The sequence below is a fragment of the Zonotrichia leucophrys genome, chromosome 3 (genome assembly GCF_028769735.1).
Source record: "Zonotrichia leucophrys gambelii isolate GWCS_2022_RI chromosome 3, RI_Zleu_2.0, whole genome shotgun sequence".
Classification (NCBI taxonomy): domain Eukaryota; kingdom Metazoa; phylum Chordata; class Aves; order Passeriformes; family Passerellidae; genus Zonotrichia; species Zonotrichia leucophrys.
The window spans coordinates 35,897,354-35,913,348 of NC_088172.1; the positions used below are offsets into that span (position 1 = coordinate 35,897,354).

A 15,995-nucleotide genomic window follows, 5' to 3' on the forward strand; every position below is an offset into this window, starting at 1 on the left:
TTCCTCACTTGCCCATTTTTGGGGAACTTCAGGAAGCCAGCCCTGGTATTTCAGAGTATCTGACCCACGAGGAAAGATAGATAGAATCGAGCAGCCAGGTGAAGGAACAGTCTGATGAGAGTAATGTGAAAAGCTGTGTGGAGATGTCAGAGCATGCATGTGAAGGCCACATTATCACAGCTACAAACCAGCACAGTAATTCCTCAGTTCAGTCATCCTGACAACTGCCCATTTAGAGGAAGATCTTTTTGCCTGAAGAGAATCCAGCTTGTAACAGATAAAAATATTGAAGAAGTAATGTCAGAGAAGTGCAGGTTGGAATTAGATGGCTACAGACAGCTCTTTCAGTTGAGAAACTGATGATGTTGTGGTTCCATTTTTATTTTTAACTCAGAAAACACAGAACTGCAAACAGAACTATTCCTTTAGAGGCAGTGGAAACTCCTGAGATTCAAATACACTGTAAGTGCATGAGGAAATTGTCTATTTCAGGTGCACTCCACAGAAGTAGTTGTAGCAAGGTTGAATATGTAATCTCACATCATGGGAACACCATACATAAATAGATTTTCCAATTTAAAACATGGGTATGAACAAGAACTTAAAAACTGTTTTGCGCTGAAACTCAAGGTCACTGCCAGCCTGCTGGAGACCTGCTGCCGCGGCTGCTGCAGTGTGGGGTCAGTCACCAGCGGTGGGTACCACTGCCCCGATGCTGCCGCTCACCAGCAGAATCGGGGGGACATTCCCTTCAGTGTGCACACGTAATGTGCGAGCACGGATACCTTCCTCCATGGCTCTTTGTGACGGGAAATGCCGACCCTCCGCTCGCACTCAGCCGCGTCCTGCTGTCTGGACAGTCTGAAGCGCGGCGCTTGGTTTCCATGTGTGCCCGGCGCGCCTGCAGCATCACCCCCGGTACCCTCGCTCCCGCACACGCCCCGAGCCCTCCGCCGCTCGGGCTCCGCACGGGCACACGGGGGGCAAAGGCCGGCGAGACCCCCGCAGGAGCGCTCCGCCGGGCACCCGCTACAGCGAGCCCTGCCCGGGGGATGGCAGCAGCATGCCCCGCACGGCCGCGGCTGCGGGAGCGATGCCGGCGGGGGACACCCCCTCCGCAAGGCTCCCCTGGTCCCCGCGGCCCCCGGGCGCTCGGAGCGGGGCGGGCGGACCCCTCCCCTCCCCTGCCCGTGCTCCCCGCCCCTGCCCCGCATTGGCTGCGGGCGCTGACGGGCAGCAGGGCGGCCCTGCCCAGGGGCACTGCCCGCACTGGGGGTCCGGCCGCGCCGCCGAGCGGGGCTGAGTCGCGCCGGTGCCGCCATGGGGGTGGAGATCGAGACCATCTCTCCGGGAGACGGTACGAGGCCGTGCGGGGAGCAGCCCTGCGGCGCGGGGCCGGGCACCGGGGGCTCCGGGAGCGGGGAGCCGCCGGCGGCAGAGCGGGAAGGCGGCGGGGCGGAGGGAGGCACGGCCGCCCCCGCAGCTCCGCGGGCACGAACCCCGTGGGGAGAGCCGGAGCGCGGCCAGCGGCCGCCCGGGGTCGCGGCGGCGGCGGGGACCGGGGTTTCTGTGGCATCCGCTGACAGCTGCGCGGCCCGAGCGCGGAGCCCGGGGTCGGCGCCCGGCGGGGAGCCCAAACTTTCCCCGGTGGCGAGCCCGGCCTCGCCGGGGCTGCCGCCCGTTCGTGCCAGCATCCCCCGGCGAGGCACCGCCGCCTCCCGGTCCAGCGTGGGATGCTGGCGAGGGCTGATGTGCAGCCCGGGTGGCAGTCGCCTCTCCTTGGCGCACGCTTGCCTTTCGAGAGCCAATTCGCAGTGTTCTGCTGTTCGTTGGCATTATAATTCCGTAAGGTGTTTGTGTTTTGTTTTTTTGTTTTGTTTTGGTTTTTTTTAAGAGAATGTAATTTCTAGCATACGTATGTAGCTATATAATAGCTACATCATATTCATCGTTGGCTGATATACAATCACAAATAATTCGTTCAAGTTGATTGCAGATTAAGTTTCTTGGCCCAGTATATTTCCTTTCTTTGTATATGCTTTTAAATTGGCTTCTCCCTCTGTGCTGTTTAGCTCTAGAGATCGAATTCTTCTCTTGGTTGCAGAGATGTAAAAAAAGAATACTTATACCCACATAAGTAATGGTGCTGAGTTGGGAGTAGGAAGGAGGGTGGAACTATCTCACAGTAGTACTTTCTATCTATTAAATAGATCAAGGCTGTCATTGTAAGTAATATGTGATTCCAAATAAGGTTATATGGATTAGATCTCTTGGTTGCAAGTCTTAATCAAAATCAGCTGACTTTAAACACTGTCTAAAGCCACAGTGAGTCGGTGGTCTTGTGCATCTCTGCTTTTAATTTGGTTTTGATGTGAAATTATGTATCTTCATTGGCTTTGCTGGTGGTAAACTCACACAGCAGAGTGTGTGTCCATAAGGTCTGAAACTGCTTTTCCCAGATCTCTGTATATTAGTGGATCATTTTAATAATACCTGTTTTACTGGAGGTAGGGTTCATCTCACATAACTTTTCTCAGGTTAGCTAGCTACTCTAAAGCAGTCTTCTGAGTTTTCTCTGTGGCCATCTCCAGAGAATAATTTGTCTTGCCTTTCTCTGGATAGGCTGGCTTTCTCTCAAAGCACTGCTAATTCTTTGCTGTCAATAGAGGAAGCCCAGGAGACTGGCATACGATAGTTGCCTGTGGTTTAGATGGCTGTGAATTTAAAAGAGATGACTCCCCCTTTAGCATACCATGATGACCTTACCAGATACCTAGTGTACTGCATTTTGGGCAAGGTGCAGCTAGGGATATTCCAGCCAGCCAAGCCAGTGAGCAAGGCTGTTCAGGTGGCGCTTGGAAGCACCACTTTCTCAATTTTTGTGTTGTAAATCTTGGTTCATCGTGTTAGTCTGCTCTCTGCCATGTACTGCTCATGTGTTTTTGGCACATGAGCCCCAAGGCCATAGCTTGTGTGTGACCTGCTGGTTTATACCCTGTGAGGTGCCCTGTAATGCAGAGCTTGTCGTCATGTTAATTCTGACCAAAGAGCCAGAAAGCCAACTAAGAAATTCTGTTTCATAGAATCATAGAATGGTTTGGTTGGAAGGGACCTTAGAGATCATCTTGTTCCAGCCCCCCTGCCAGGGGGAGAAACACGTTCCACTAGACCAGGTTGCTCCAAGCCCCATCAAGCCTGATGTTGAACATTTCCAGGGATGGGGCATCCACAGCTTTTGTGGGCAACCTAACTTCATCCCCAGTATTTAGCTTTCTTAGGATGTTCCTTAATAAATTACCTCATTGATACTTTTAATTTCTTCTGAACCTGGGCACTCCCCTGGCCAACCTTGAGAAATCATGGTTAGCATCTTTAATACACCATTGACACCTAATTGAGTCTTGAGAGTCATCCCTTAGCTTTCAGTACCTTTAGCAGTACCTAGAACAGGTAAAATGGAAATGGTAACTTCATTTTCTGTCAAGCTAATAATGTAAGCTTTTTTTCCTTTCAGTATGAACATTTTAGGAGGAGCTACCAGGCTTTTAAGAGAACTCAGTGTACTACTGCTTTACTGTTGCCTGATGTTACAAAATTAAACTGCTTTTGTCTGTGAAAATTTCTGTAAAACCCATCCCTGCTAATTAAAGATGCCCTCACAGAGCTGTCTTTCTTGAGTGGAAGGCATTAGACATGTGAATACAAATGGATTTTCTCACAATGTCAGGCTGAGACTTTATTTGAAAAATGATAGCGAAAACATTCTGAGAATATTTAAAGTTGTAATCCATGAAGTTTTGACTGTCCTTTTGCACTTACAGGATGTAAATGCATATGTAATGCACACATATATAGGGAGAGTTATCTAAGAGCTAAACAGCAGCCAAACTGGGACCTTTTACCCTAAACCATCCCATTCCTGTCTTGCATATTAGTGATTTGGTAACACATAGTCACAGAATCATGGAGTTGTTAAGGTTGGAAGAGACTTCCAAGATCAGCAAGTCCAACCATCAACCTAGCACCACCACCATGTTCACCATTAAACCATGTCTTCAGATGCCATATGCATGTGTTTTCTCAACACTGGAAAGCGTTGTACTCCTCCACTTGCCTGGGCAGTCAGTGTTTTACAAGCCAATGCTTTACAACCTTTTCTGTGAAGACATGTTTCCCAATATCCAATCTAAACCTAACCCAGTGCAACTTGAGGCCATTTCCCCTCACTTTTACCCTCCACTTGTCTGGGAGAAGAGGCTGATCCCCACTTCACTACAACCTCCTGTCAGGGATTTGTAGAGAGCAATAAGGTCCCCCCTGAGCCTCCTTTTCTCCAGGCCAAACACCCCCAGCTCCCTCAGGCACTCCTTGTAAGACTTGTGCTTCAAGTTGTATGAGGAGCTACTTACACCTACAGCTGTCATGTGGATGTCTCAGGTATCCTGATGTAACCAAATGGCTAATGCCAGTTCTCAATTCAGCAATTTCGTCTTAAAAGATAAACTTGCCTAGCCAGGTCAATCAGAGAAAAGAAAAGATTAACCTTTTATAATTTTGACAGGACGGACATTTCCAAAGAAGGGTCAGACGTGTGTGGTGCACTACACAGGTAAGGCATGTTCTGAATGTTCTGCTTCACATCAAGAGTGATTTCCCATTTCTGATGTCTGTTGTATTTTTTGTTGTGTTCTACCACTCATAATCCTTTGTATAATGTTTGGGTGGGTTTCCTGCTTGTTTTGCTTCTAGCTGATCTGTTCAGGCTACAGCAGGTAGATGTGCCTGCTGGCACATTTGCCATGGCTAGCGTTCAATGGTGGGAGCTTTGCAGAAGAAGCTGCAGACCTGATTCATTAAGCCATTTTATTAGCTAATGAAATTGAGCATGAAACAGTCAAAATGCTGGGTCCATATTTTTACAGCCTCTTGTCTTGACACAGACAATTAATAATTGTATATATCTTAAAAGCATGTGTCCATGTATTGGCAGTAAAATTCATTCCAGATTGAAGAGATCAATACCAGGTCTGTTTAAACACCTGCTTTATGGACTTGTGTTAATCTTAAGTAGTGAGCTGGTTAATGGAGCTGCTTATGCTGAAGAAGAAAATGTTCTTTAAATCAGTTTATGGTGTTATGCTTTGTGTGTAGTTATGTAAATTGTCAAAGGGATGCAAAAATCTCTGCAGTCCGAGTCTCCACCTGGCCAGTTCACTTCAGCAGCTGCCATTTTATGAGATATTTTCCTTAAGAAGCTAACATGCAGGTTATGTAGGGATTGAAGCTTCTGATCTGGGCCTAGATAATGAGGTAATGTTTTCCTCTAGGGTTCAGGAGGATAGGAAAGTTCTCTCTGGTAACTGTTGCTTTCCTTCAGCTTTGTATTTGATTCTTACAACTGGGGCAAAATGGGAACATTTTCCAATAGACATGACTAATGAAATAAACCTGTTTGTATTTTCAATAAACCTTTTATATAATTTCAATAATACCACCATTCAGAAAGTTGTGTGGGAGTTAGTGCACTGGCTTGGTGTGGAGGTTGTCTGGGTTTAAGCTCCCATATATACATTTATATATTCAAAGTATTTTGATGTAATGAGGATTTCTAGTTTGAATTAGAAGATGTTAAAGACATAGGTCTCCCATTCCAGTCTCAGCTCTTACAGGCATTTCTCTGTAGCTTAGATATGAAAATAGATGTTTTGAAATTATTTTTGTGAAGATGCTTAAAGATGTTTCTCTTCCTGTCCAAACTTCAAAAGGTTTTATGAAATAAAATTGTCACCTCCCACCCCTAGTTAGTTCAAGATAAATTTAAATGTCAGAACTGAAATAGGCAAAAAAATTGAGCCTGGTGGCTCCCACAAAGCACATTTTTTCTGGATAACTTCAGAGAGTGTGAATGGTGAAATGTGAAAAGATAACAAGATGCTGCATACTGCTATTGATATTAGGTAGAGTCTTAGATGAGGCTGTTGTAAGCTGGCTTTGACATAAAAGACTTTATAAAAACTCATTAAATCAATCTCTAGTGTACACCGTGCTTTTTCCATATACCTTGCTGCTGGTGCTATGCAACCTCTCTTGCCTCCCAGAGATATCAGGGTAGCTCATCACCTCAGTTCCACTGCTGCTGCCAGCAGTCTTTGGTGATGATGTTTTTAAGTTGAGCCCATGGTTAGTGGATAAAGTGTTTCCTTCCAGTGATCTATAAAGCATGTGGATAAGATGACATGTAGGTGTTGAGTTTTAGTTTAAAACAGTTTTATCTAGATCCAGTACAGTTTCTTTTTATACTGATGAGATTCTGGATGTGCCTGGTAATTATCTTGGAATGATCTCTGTCTTATTTATTCAATATACTTATCCTCACCACACTCCTCTGAGTCCTGCTTTAGGAGTTGCATAGCTAAGTTAGAGAGAAGTCTGCAGAGAAATGCAGAACCTCTGCCTTGGCACCTAAAATGGGAGCTAGGAAAAACTAAGACACTTAGATCCAGAAATGATCCAGAAATAATCCAGAAATGTTGCTTTTCAGAGCTACTTAGTACTGCATAGCATGTATAACTCTCTAATGTTCTCCATATCCAGCTGATGTGGCACTCTGGAGCTGGGCACAGATACCTGTGAGGAGGTGCTGTGTTATGGGAGGTGGGTGAACCGTGCACTGAGTGACTCCATCAGGATCCAGAGATTGTTTGCATCCCCAAAAAAGCCTGACCTCAAGGAGTGCTTGGAGCACAGCTCTGAATCCAGGACCAAGCAGAGCAGAGAGCCAAAACCACGGCCTGTGGGAGCCCATTTGGTGTGAATAGCTGAATAACAGTTGTTTCAGGCATGGCAAACCTATCCCCAGCTGGCTCTTGCAATAGTAGAGGGTTATAACTCTGCCTGCCACAGCCTGAACTGCAACCATTACATTCCGGGGGAGAAGAAAGCTGAAATTTCCCACTCCCTTCAGTCTAGCTTGGGACACCTAGCAGTGAAGAGTGCAGGAGCCATGGGCAAGGAAAGGAGCAGGCAAGAGGGTGAGTATTTGTTGCAGACACTCATGCAGGGAAATGGAAGGAGTTGTAGTACAATCCATGTCTTTGGGGATTAATTCAATACCTTTTTTGTTAATCCTAAGATTTTCCCATGTGGTGGTGCCAGCTGGGCAGGCCATATAACTCCTTGTAGTGGCCCATCTGCTCTCACACCAACACACGCTGTGGTGATACAGCTCCTCAGCACAAGCGTGGTGGGTCCTGTTTTTTTGTGCTTGCACAGAAAAAACCTTGCCTGCCCACTAATTATTCCTGTCTCAAAAGGAGAGGAGAGGCTAAAATGGGTTCTCTTCTGCCAGAGCAAGTTATGAATCTTTGAGGCTCTGTAGTGTCTTATTTCCCCTCTTGCCTTTGCTTTCATAGGCATGCATTTACCATGTGATGAAGAGTGATGGCAGAGAGTGAGGACAGGAGTAAAAGGCCCACAGCAACTTCCATTTTTTAGGAGTAAGCTGTCTGTATGACTTGTCCTGGTGGTTTATGCAGGAAAAGTCAAGAGAGGACCAAAGGCTGGGACTCCAGGTGTTTGGCAAAGCTTTAGAGCTCTGTCTGCTTGTCCTCCAGGATTTTATGCTTCATCACCAAGGTAGAGATTCAGCAGGGTAGTTTCTAGTCTGACAACCCTGCATGTTCTGGAGGAGTGGGAAGTGAGAACTGGAATCTCCTCAAGATGAAGGAGAACTGTGATTGAGTTTTACACTTCAGCTGTCAGCACTCCAGCTATTAGGCTGTTACATGTGGCAGCTTTTCCTGATTCTCTCCTTGCTCAACTGGATACAGAATCTCAGGGTACAGTGTGGTGTGATTCCCAAAAGCATGGTGGTGCCTGAAGGAACAGACCTAAGTTCCAGTGGCAGCAGGAGTGAAGGTGCAACCTCACTAGGGAGCAATTGAGAAAGGACCTCTTCATTTAAGGAGATTGTTTTTAAATTTTTTTTCCCCTTTAGGAGTAATTGCCTGCGGCTTTACAATTAGAGCAGGATTTTTGGATTACCCTTCAGAAGTACCTAATTGCCCCTTCATAAGATGCCTTAGTGCCTAACTTTGGTCCTGTAAATCACCTGCTAATTTTTCAGCTTTGCACAGCCTGATTTAAGTACACAAGTAGATGTCCAGTTAATTATAAAACATTACATAGGGGGACTGTGATGGAACATGAAACCAAGTCCCAGTCTTCGTGTACGATGGAAAAATGTCGTCAGGTTCCTGTATTCTGATTTTTATTAACAAATATAACAAATATGATAATTTCTTCTTAGCATCCAGCATCCCTGTTGAGTCTCAAAAGTTACCTGCACAATATTACTGTAACAGGATTAATAGATAAGGCAGAGCACTGGCACTGAAATGCACTTGCAGCAGCACTGGTTTATGTCATGTTTTTTGTCACAGATTTCCTGGAGCAAGCTTCTCAAAGCCTTTGGCAATCTGCTTACTCCTTCTGTTTTCCATCTGCAAACTGATAGTTGTACTTTGTCTGCCTCCTGTAGAGAGATTGCAGGCAGTTTGAGATATGAACTGCCTCCTTCTTCATGCCTGCTGTAATGGTGACATAATCTTGGTTGGGTCTTCAGGTTACATTGGACCACCGACAGTAGTACAAGCAAACTAATTAGTCCTGGAGTGCATAAAAGGCATTTAGGCATTTTCTGCAGTTTTGATTCCTATGATTTAAATTTGTTGACTCTGGCAATGGGAATTAGCAGTGTAGAATTTTCAAAGATTTATGAACATGATACAAAATGTGACTTTCAGTTAGAAATGCCCCTCAACAGAACCTTCACTGAGGAGGGATATGTTTTGTCTGGAGACTGTGAGGTAAAACCTGTCCTCCAGGAAGCTGAATCCCATTCCCTGCCCTCCTGCTGGATGATGATGTGCCTTCACATCAGCTTTGTGTGTTCTGAATCTAAATCTCCTCATGATAATGAGAGGGCAGCTTTTTTTCCCAAGTTATTCAGAGTTGACATTCTCTTGTGCTGTCCCATGTAGCTTGTGGCAGAGCTAAATTCTTAACCTCTTAATCTTTCTCCTCTGATTATAATACTCTGATTTTAAGGAACTGATGATAGCCAGTGTTTCTAGTGTGCTGGAACTGATTTATTTGAGTGAGACTGTAAAGCCACAGTAAATCATTAATTATTTATTAACCTGGACTTCTCTCAGAAGATTTTTCATAGACTTTTTAGGTAGGATTATTGCCCCAAAATTGCACTAAATAGATTTCCAAGAGAGTAGAATACTTCAGTTGGAAGGGACCTAAAATGATAATCTCTTCCAACTGCCTGACAACATCAGAGGTGACCAAAAGTTAAAGTATGTTGTGAAGGTCACTGTCCAAATCCTTTATACACTGACTGATTTGGGGGATCAACCACTTCTCTGGTGGTGGGCCCCCCACTCAGTGAAGAAATGCTGCCTAATGTCCAGTCTAAACCTCCCCTGGAGCAGCTTGGAACCATTCCCACATGTCCTGGGTCACAGGGAGAAGAGCCCAGCACCCTTCTCTCCACTTCAATGTTTATATACTGAGAAATTGCTTTTTTATTATTGTTTTAATGCGTGAAGTGGAATTCCACATTGAAATAAATGAATACTATTCCATTTACTGCAGCTGAGCTGTACAAATTCATTCTGGTTTAGGAAGCAGGCCTTTATTTAAAGCAGAACAAATGATTAATTGTTCTTTTCCTAGTGGTCTGAGGACAAATTTGTATCATCTTCTTTTCCCATATATTGCCAGAATTACTTTATATTGTTTCTTTAGCTTTGGCAGTGGTGTAGTGTTGAGAATTATGGTTATGTCTGTGAATTTGAAAGCTCTTTATATAACAAAAGCATACTGCATAGATATAGATGAACAGTAATTCATAGAATATGCTTGATTTATCATGATTAAAAACACTATTTTCCATTTAACACAATAGAAATGTAATGCAATTCCCTTGAAATAATCCTTGCCAAAAAGATCTGCCTGTTTTTCTTGGATCAAAATCAACTCAGCCTTAAGTGTACATAGTAATAGCCAGAGATTTGTCTATAGTGACATACTCCCAAAAAGACTGAGGTAAATTCAAAGTAACTTTACAGTGTCATTTGTCTTATGAGCATGACTGGATGAACATCAGCCTCGTGCAAGCATTTGTGCCAGGTGAGTACAGGAGGATGTTATTTCTCTGGCCCCACTTTCAGAAACATCTGTGCTACTTCAGGTTGGAGCTCTGCATGTGTAGCTGAGAGGAAAATTGAACTAAGTAAGGCATTTAATCAAAATTCTTTGTCTCCAGGAGGCTGTCTAGCTGGGTTTGGAAGAGGATAGTGAACACTGCAATTAGAATTATCATTAATAAGGATTGTATTGTAACAGACATTATAATTGAACCTTGATTTAAAGCCAGCTAAATCTTGCTTACCTAGAAGGAATTTAATTCTTTAATCGAGCATATTCCCAAGTTACAATATACCAGAGGAGTGTGATGTCTGTCCATCTTTTGGAGACTGCCAATTTTTTGTGTTTTTTTTTTTTATTATTTAGTGCCCTGGTTTAAAAGTATGAAGGCCTTTTACTTCTGTGGAGATCTTGGTGGCAACTGAGCACTTAGAAACATCTTTTTTCTTTGGTAGATCATAAAAAGTAGTTTTAGCCCTCCCTGAGGAATTTGGTCTTTTGCTGCCCCTTAGAAACAATCTGCAAGTCTTAAACTCTGTCAGTAAAGAGATAAAAATTCTCATCTCTGCTTATTTAATTATAGATTAGTTATCCCTGGAAGTATTTTAGCAGTGACTTTGGCCTGATAGTCATAATAGTGGTCAGAGTCCAGAAGCAAAAGTGTGAGCAGAAGAGATTTCTCCTACACATTTTGCTGCCAGCTTAGTGACTGATGTCAGGTATATTAGTTCTCTTTCATTTTGTAAATTTGATGGGAAAAGGGACTGTGCCTCTCAAAATTGTCATGCAATTAATGTTCGAAAGTACAGTGGGACTCACTGTAAGAGGCTATTGATGGGAAAAAGTGATTTGATGAATAAAAAGGTTCAGAGATTTATAAGGGAAAAAGTAGCAGCTTCAGTGGCAGAGTGAATGAGTTTAAACTGAACACACCAGATTGTTGCCTGATGGAAAAGGATCAGTGTAATAAACTCAAATTTCCCAGTTGCTCCTCCTTTGCTGTGTTGCTATGTATGGTGCCCATTGGTTTCACTGGAATCACTTGTTGTGTTAGATGTTATTTAATGTGGATTGGTGAATCAGAAAAGGACCTTGAACTATTTCAACTAGGTTCTTACTGGCAACCTCAGCTGTGAAGCCTTGGTTTGACTAAGAATTGGAAGTTTCTCCCCTTAAGGGTGCTCCCCATGGTACTGAGGTGTTGTTTGGACTGCTGCTGATGGGCTTTGAGCAAAGAAAGGGATGGGTCCAGGATTGCCCATGACCACTGTCTTGTATTCATTTGGGAAGAAGACAGGAGGAGTTCAATTCTTGCAGAGTAAAGAGGATTATAAATAGATTTCTTCAAGATAGTATACACTGGCACTTTCTCCCCTGACAGGGACTTCTCTGTCAGCATGAGATGTGCTGAGTGATTTGTTGACTGCTACCTTCGATTTTGGAGCACTTGCTCACCTTTACAGGATTTCCTTTCATGGTGGGATTGTAGCATCATGCTCTCTTCCCATTGTGCACAGAAATGAAACTGCTAGTGAATAATTAAACTTCCTACTCCTGCCTCACAAAAGGCTTGAGGAAGTGAATTTTGAGATATTTAAAAAAAAGGTTCACAAAGCAGATTACCTAAAGTACCAGAGAACTAATAGCCTCTGTTCATCAAGTTTTTAAAAGCTCAGAGCTGATCCAGATAAGTGCCATCTTTTAGAAAATTAGATTGCTGTTTCAAACAAGGTATTTTTTTCTGGAACCTCTTTCCTCTTATTTTGAGTGATTCCAGTGTGCCCTGCTTACAGCTCATACCTGTATTTTTGGACTTAGACCTGAAAGATTTACATCAATTCTTGATCATCAGAATTCCATGTCCTTACAAGAATGACATCATTTTCTAGTAATTTATGCAGCCAAAAATCAAAGAGTTGTTGAAAAAACTGTGCAAGGAATAGTGTGTGTTAGTGTAAAATGTACAAATGATCCTACATCAGCCAAAGAGAAGCTCTTATCAGCTGACACCAGTGATAGGCTTGTCTCCCTTTATTGACAAAATAGAACTGACATCACCGTATTTACCTAATTAAGAAGTCTAAATTGAGAGCTTAGTTACCTTGGGTTACCTAAACAGTTAGATTGTGGACATGCCTCTCTTTCTATTGATTAGATAAAGAGCTTAATACTGTTCCTAGGTCAGGCAGCTCAGCTGGGCAGGGAGTGTGGAAGGGGGCAGATTTTCTCAGTTGTTCAGCACGTGGTGTCATCCCTGCGCAGTGGATCCATGGCGGGGCTGTGTGTAACACCCCACATCCCAGGGCATTACCTGAGCACATGCTGCGCAGCCAGAGATCTCTGCAGCCTTCCAGCACTCTGTGTTGGTCCAAGTGCTGCAGGGATGTGTGTGGGAGATCCCTGGGGAGGGCACTGCCAAGGAGCTCACATGGTCCCCGTTTTGGCTCTGGGAAGAGTGGAGCAGGCGGCCTCGGAGGATGCGGCTCTGCCGCAGGAAGCAGCAGCAGCAGCTTGGTGTTGGCAGGAGTTCTGCTGAGTCTTGCTGAACCAGGGCCAGGGGCTGGGGGGGCTTTTTATTGAAAGCAACATCTCTCAGTTGAGACATATTATTTAGCTTTACTTACTCAAGGGCACTGTAAATCTTCCTTAATTTTTTTTTTTCCCCCACAAGACTGCTGGCTGCAGAAGCTTGTACTCCCTTGCACATCACTCAGCATGAGGGATCTTGAATGTTGTAGCTGTGGCATCATCAGGCAGAGCCAGAGCATCTTTGTAGCCAAGGCTGGTCCACGTACTTAGGCAGTGTAGTCCTTTCTCTCCCATCCAACACCCTGGGACTTCTGAAACTCAGGGTAACAGCAGTGATTGTGAGGTACATTTGATTTGCTGATTTCCCTCTGTCTCATTTTATGATATCCCAAGTGTGGTTACTCCTTCCAGATCTTTTCCATTTAATCCTGCATAGTTATTTGGTTCTTAGTTGTCTCTTCCTGTTCTAATTCACTTCTCTTTGCACATTTAATGAAGTGACAACCTTGATTTAGCAAGATTATCTTCTCTTACTATTTTTCTCAGTTGCAAGTGGAAAACTTGGTTTTTGAAGGTGGTTTCCTGCTGGACAGCAGAAGAGACCTAACGCCTGAGTAGTTAATTTTCCAGTTGGTGATTGCTACAAAAAAAAGACACTCCCAGATACATTGGCATTATCTAGTTTTTAATGACAGAAGTGAATATATTTTTTGTTACTTCCTAACCTGTTGAAGTTGCTGCTGTTGCAACTTTGAAAGTAGCAGCTTTGTGTTGAAATTTTTTATGCTGTCTTAGAACAAAACCAACCCAAACAGAAACCAAACATGTAGTTGTTTGGAAATTACACTAAAATACTATATAGGGATTGCAGTTTTATGGGAATTTACATTTTTGTTCTCTTCTATGGATAAATTTCTGGTTTTACCACAGGCAGGGATTTTTAAGAAGACAGGAGCACATCATACTTTTGGAAGTGAAATGCAGCCATATCTAGAGTACATAAAAGAAAACAGAAGGTGAGTCCCACAGTGGACAAGTTCCTGAGGCATCATAGTCAAATGTTGCCATTTTCGGACTGGAAGGTACAATTTTCAGCCTGAAGAACTGAAATAAATTATCTTATTTGTAAAAGCTGCAATTTTGGTGAAAAAGCCAAAAAAGCTTCTGATGCAGCTCAGGGGTGTTTGGTTTCTGGGCTAAAAGCACACATTAACAGGTCATGTCCAGCAGTTCATCCACCAGTGCCTCCAGATCCTTCTCTGTAGGGCTCCATAGGCCATTCACAGAGATGAATGCTTTTCTGCAGTGTCATGCTGAAACACCTGACCTTGGCTTGTGCTTGAGGTCACTCTCTGGCAGTGTCTGTCCAGTGATGAGAGCAGGAGCTGCTCCTCTGTCACTCTGCCTGGGTGACAGCTCCCCACACCCTTGTGTCTCTCAGTGGCCAGCTGGCAACAGCTCTGGAAAACCATGGCCATGTCCATCCCACTCTGTCAGGGGAGATTTGGGAGAACACAGACAGCCCCATTGATAGCTTTCAGTTTATTCTGCCCTTTGGATTTCTTCTGCCATCATTTGCACCTCATCTTCAGTCAAATAAATAGCAGGGATGGGTTCAGATGCTTGCTGAGTCAGTGGGCAGTGCTCCTGCAGAGCCCAGCTGAGGGCTGTCATCTGACTGTGCCGGTTTTGCCATGTCCTACCTTTTCCTGCCTGGAACTCAAGACTCCTGACCTTTTATGTCTGAACACTGAGGACTTCCAGAGCCTCTAACTGTAGGAAGAGATGTCCAAAAGTCATTGGAACAAGGTGGAAATTCCTCATTACAAAATGATCCTTACCTGTGCCAATAAGACTTGTTCTTTGTGAAACCAACTATAAAGCTCATCTCATTTTCAGTATCTCATTTTTGCAATCCCTGGCTGAGAGTGTGGGAGTTTTAAATGTGTATGAGTCAAATGCAAATTCGGAGTTGATACAGTCATGAAGAACTGCCATCAGTAGTCCCCTGTGGACAGCTTAGAAAACTGAATCTGATCACAGAGCTACTCACTTCATTCATAAATTGCTTTGGAAAAGGAAGACCTTTTTTTGTTTACTCCCCTTTAAAAGACAGGGACATTCAGAAGAGAAGTGCTGTGTCCAGGGCACAAAGTGAGCCTCTAGAAAAGTTAAGGCTAAAAATTCATGGGCTTTTAAATTCCTTAACTACTATATTTACCTTCCCACTTATCTATTGCATTACCCACCTATATTTATTATACATAGGGCATACCAGCTCTGTAGAAGAGCTGTTTATTTTTTTCCCAGACCTCAAAAAAGTGTTTATCTTTTGAGAACAAACTATTTAAATTAAGATAAATGGTGGTAACCCACTATATACTGTAGTTTTTATTAGGTTTTCTCTTTCTCTAACCAGTCTAGATTTGATTGGTTATGTAAGCATTGTAAACAGAATAAGGGCTCAGTCCTTCCCTGCTGTAAAGAACAGGGGACTTGATTGTAACGATTCACTGTGTTTCATAAAGTAACTAAAGCTTGCAGTACATTGATTTCTTAAAACTGCAGAACCATTTCTGAAGTGCTTTCCTAAGACTTGCTATTGTAGCACATTCAGAGCTCCTCTTCATGTTCAAAAGTTTCTAAAGCATTTGGGAAAACAATAGGAAACAAAGTAGCCTGGACCTGAGAGAATGTGGAGCTATAAACACGGGGGCCAGAGGTGATGGAGGGCTGAGAAATTATTTGCCTTACAGCAAAAGAGCAATAAAATCTTGGGCTGGGATTTTTCCCTGCAGGAGTGTGAAAAGAAACATTGACTGATTGCAAAGCACCTCCATACTGTAATGGAGCTACGCAACCTGTAATCTTTCTATTATTCAGCCTGTCACTGCAGGACTGGCCCATTTGGAGGCTACAAAGCATTTAGATGCTGACAGCTGTATGAGGCTGTAGGAGACACGGTTGGCCATTGTGTTTATAGAGGGCAGTGAGATAAGAATAGCTCCCAGTCTTCAGTGCCCGCCACATTCACTTGAGCTTTTGGACACCTCTGTACGTCTTGAGGACAAGTAGCTGTGTTGAAAGAGCAGGGGCCACCAGGGCAATACTTATCTTAGCTCTTCTTTTTCCCTTGAGAAACTGCTGTACAATACAGGCCAAGAGGGTGTCAGCTGATAAAAGTCAGACAAATGCAAAGTGTTCTCTGGTTTTGATGTTGAGAAGCCTGACATCCAAGAGGAACCGGA

General features: G+C 43.8%; 1 protein-coding gene across 2 annotated transcripts in view; it reads left to right on the forward strand.

The window, feature by feature from the left end:
* Positions 1–1,205: 1,205 nt before the first annotated feature.
* FKBP1B (FKBP prolyl isomerase 1B) overlaps positions 1,206–15,995 on the forward strand; it is a 44,780-nt gene continuing 29,990 nt past the window's right edge. The window contains exons 1-2 of one of the 2 annotated variants that reach the window (XM_064707804.1): positions 1,206–1,357; positions 4,562–4,609. In XM_064707804.1, the coding sequence (XP_064563874.1) occupies positions 1,321–1,357; positions 4,562–4,609 (85 nt within the window). In that variant the 5' untranslated portion in view covers positions 1,206–1,320. The remainder of the gene's footprint in view (positions 1,358–4,561; positions 4,610–15,995) is intronic. The other variant, XM_064707805.1, reaches the window with a different exon arrangement.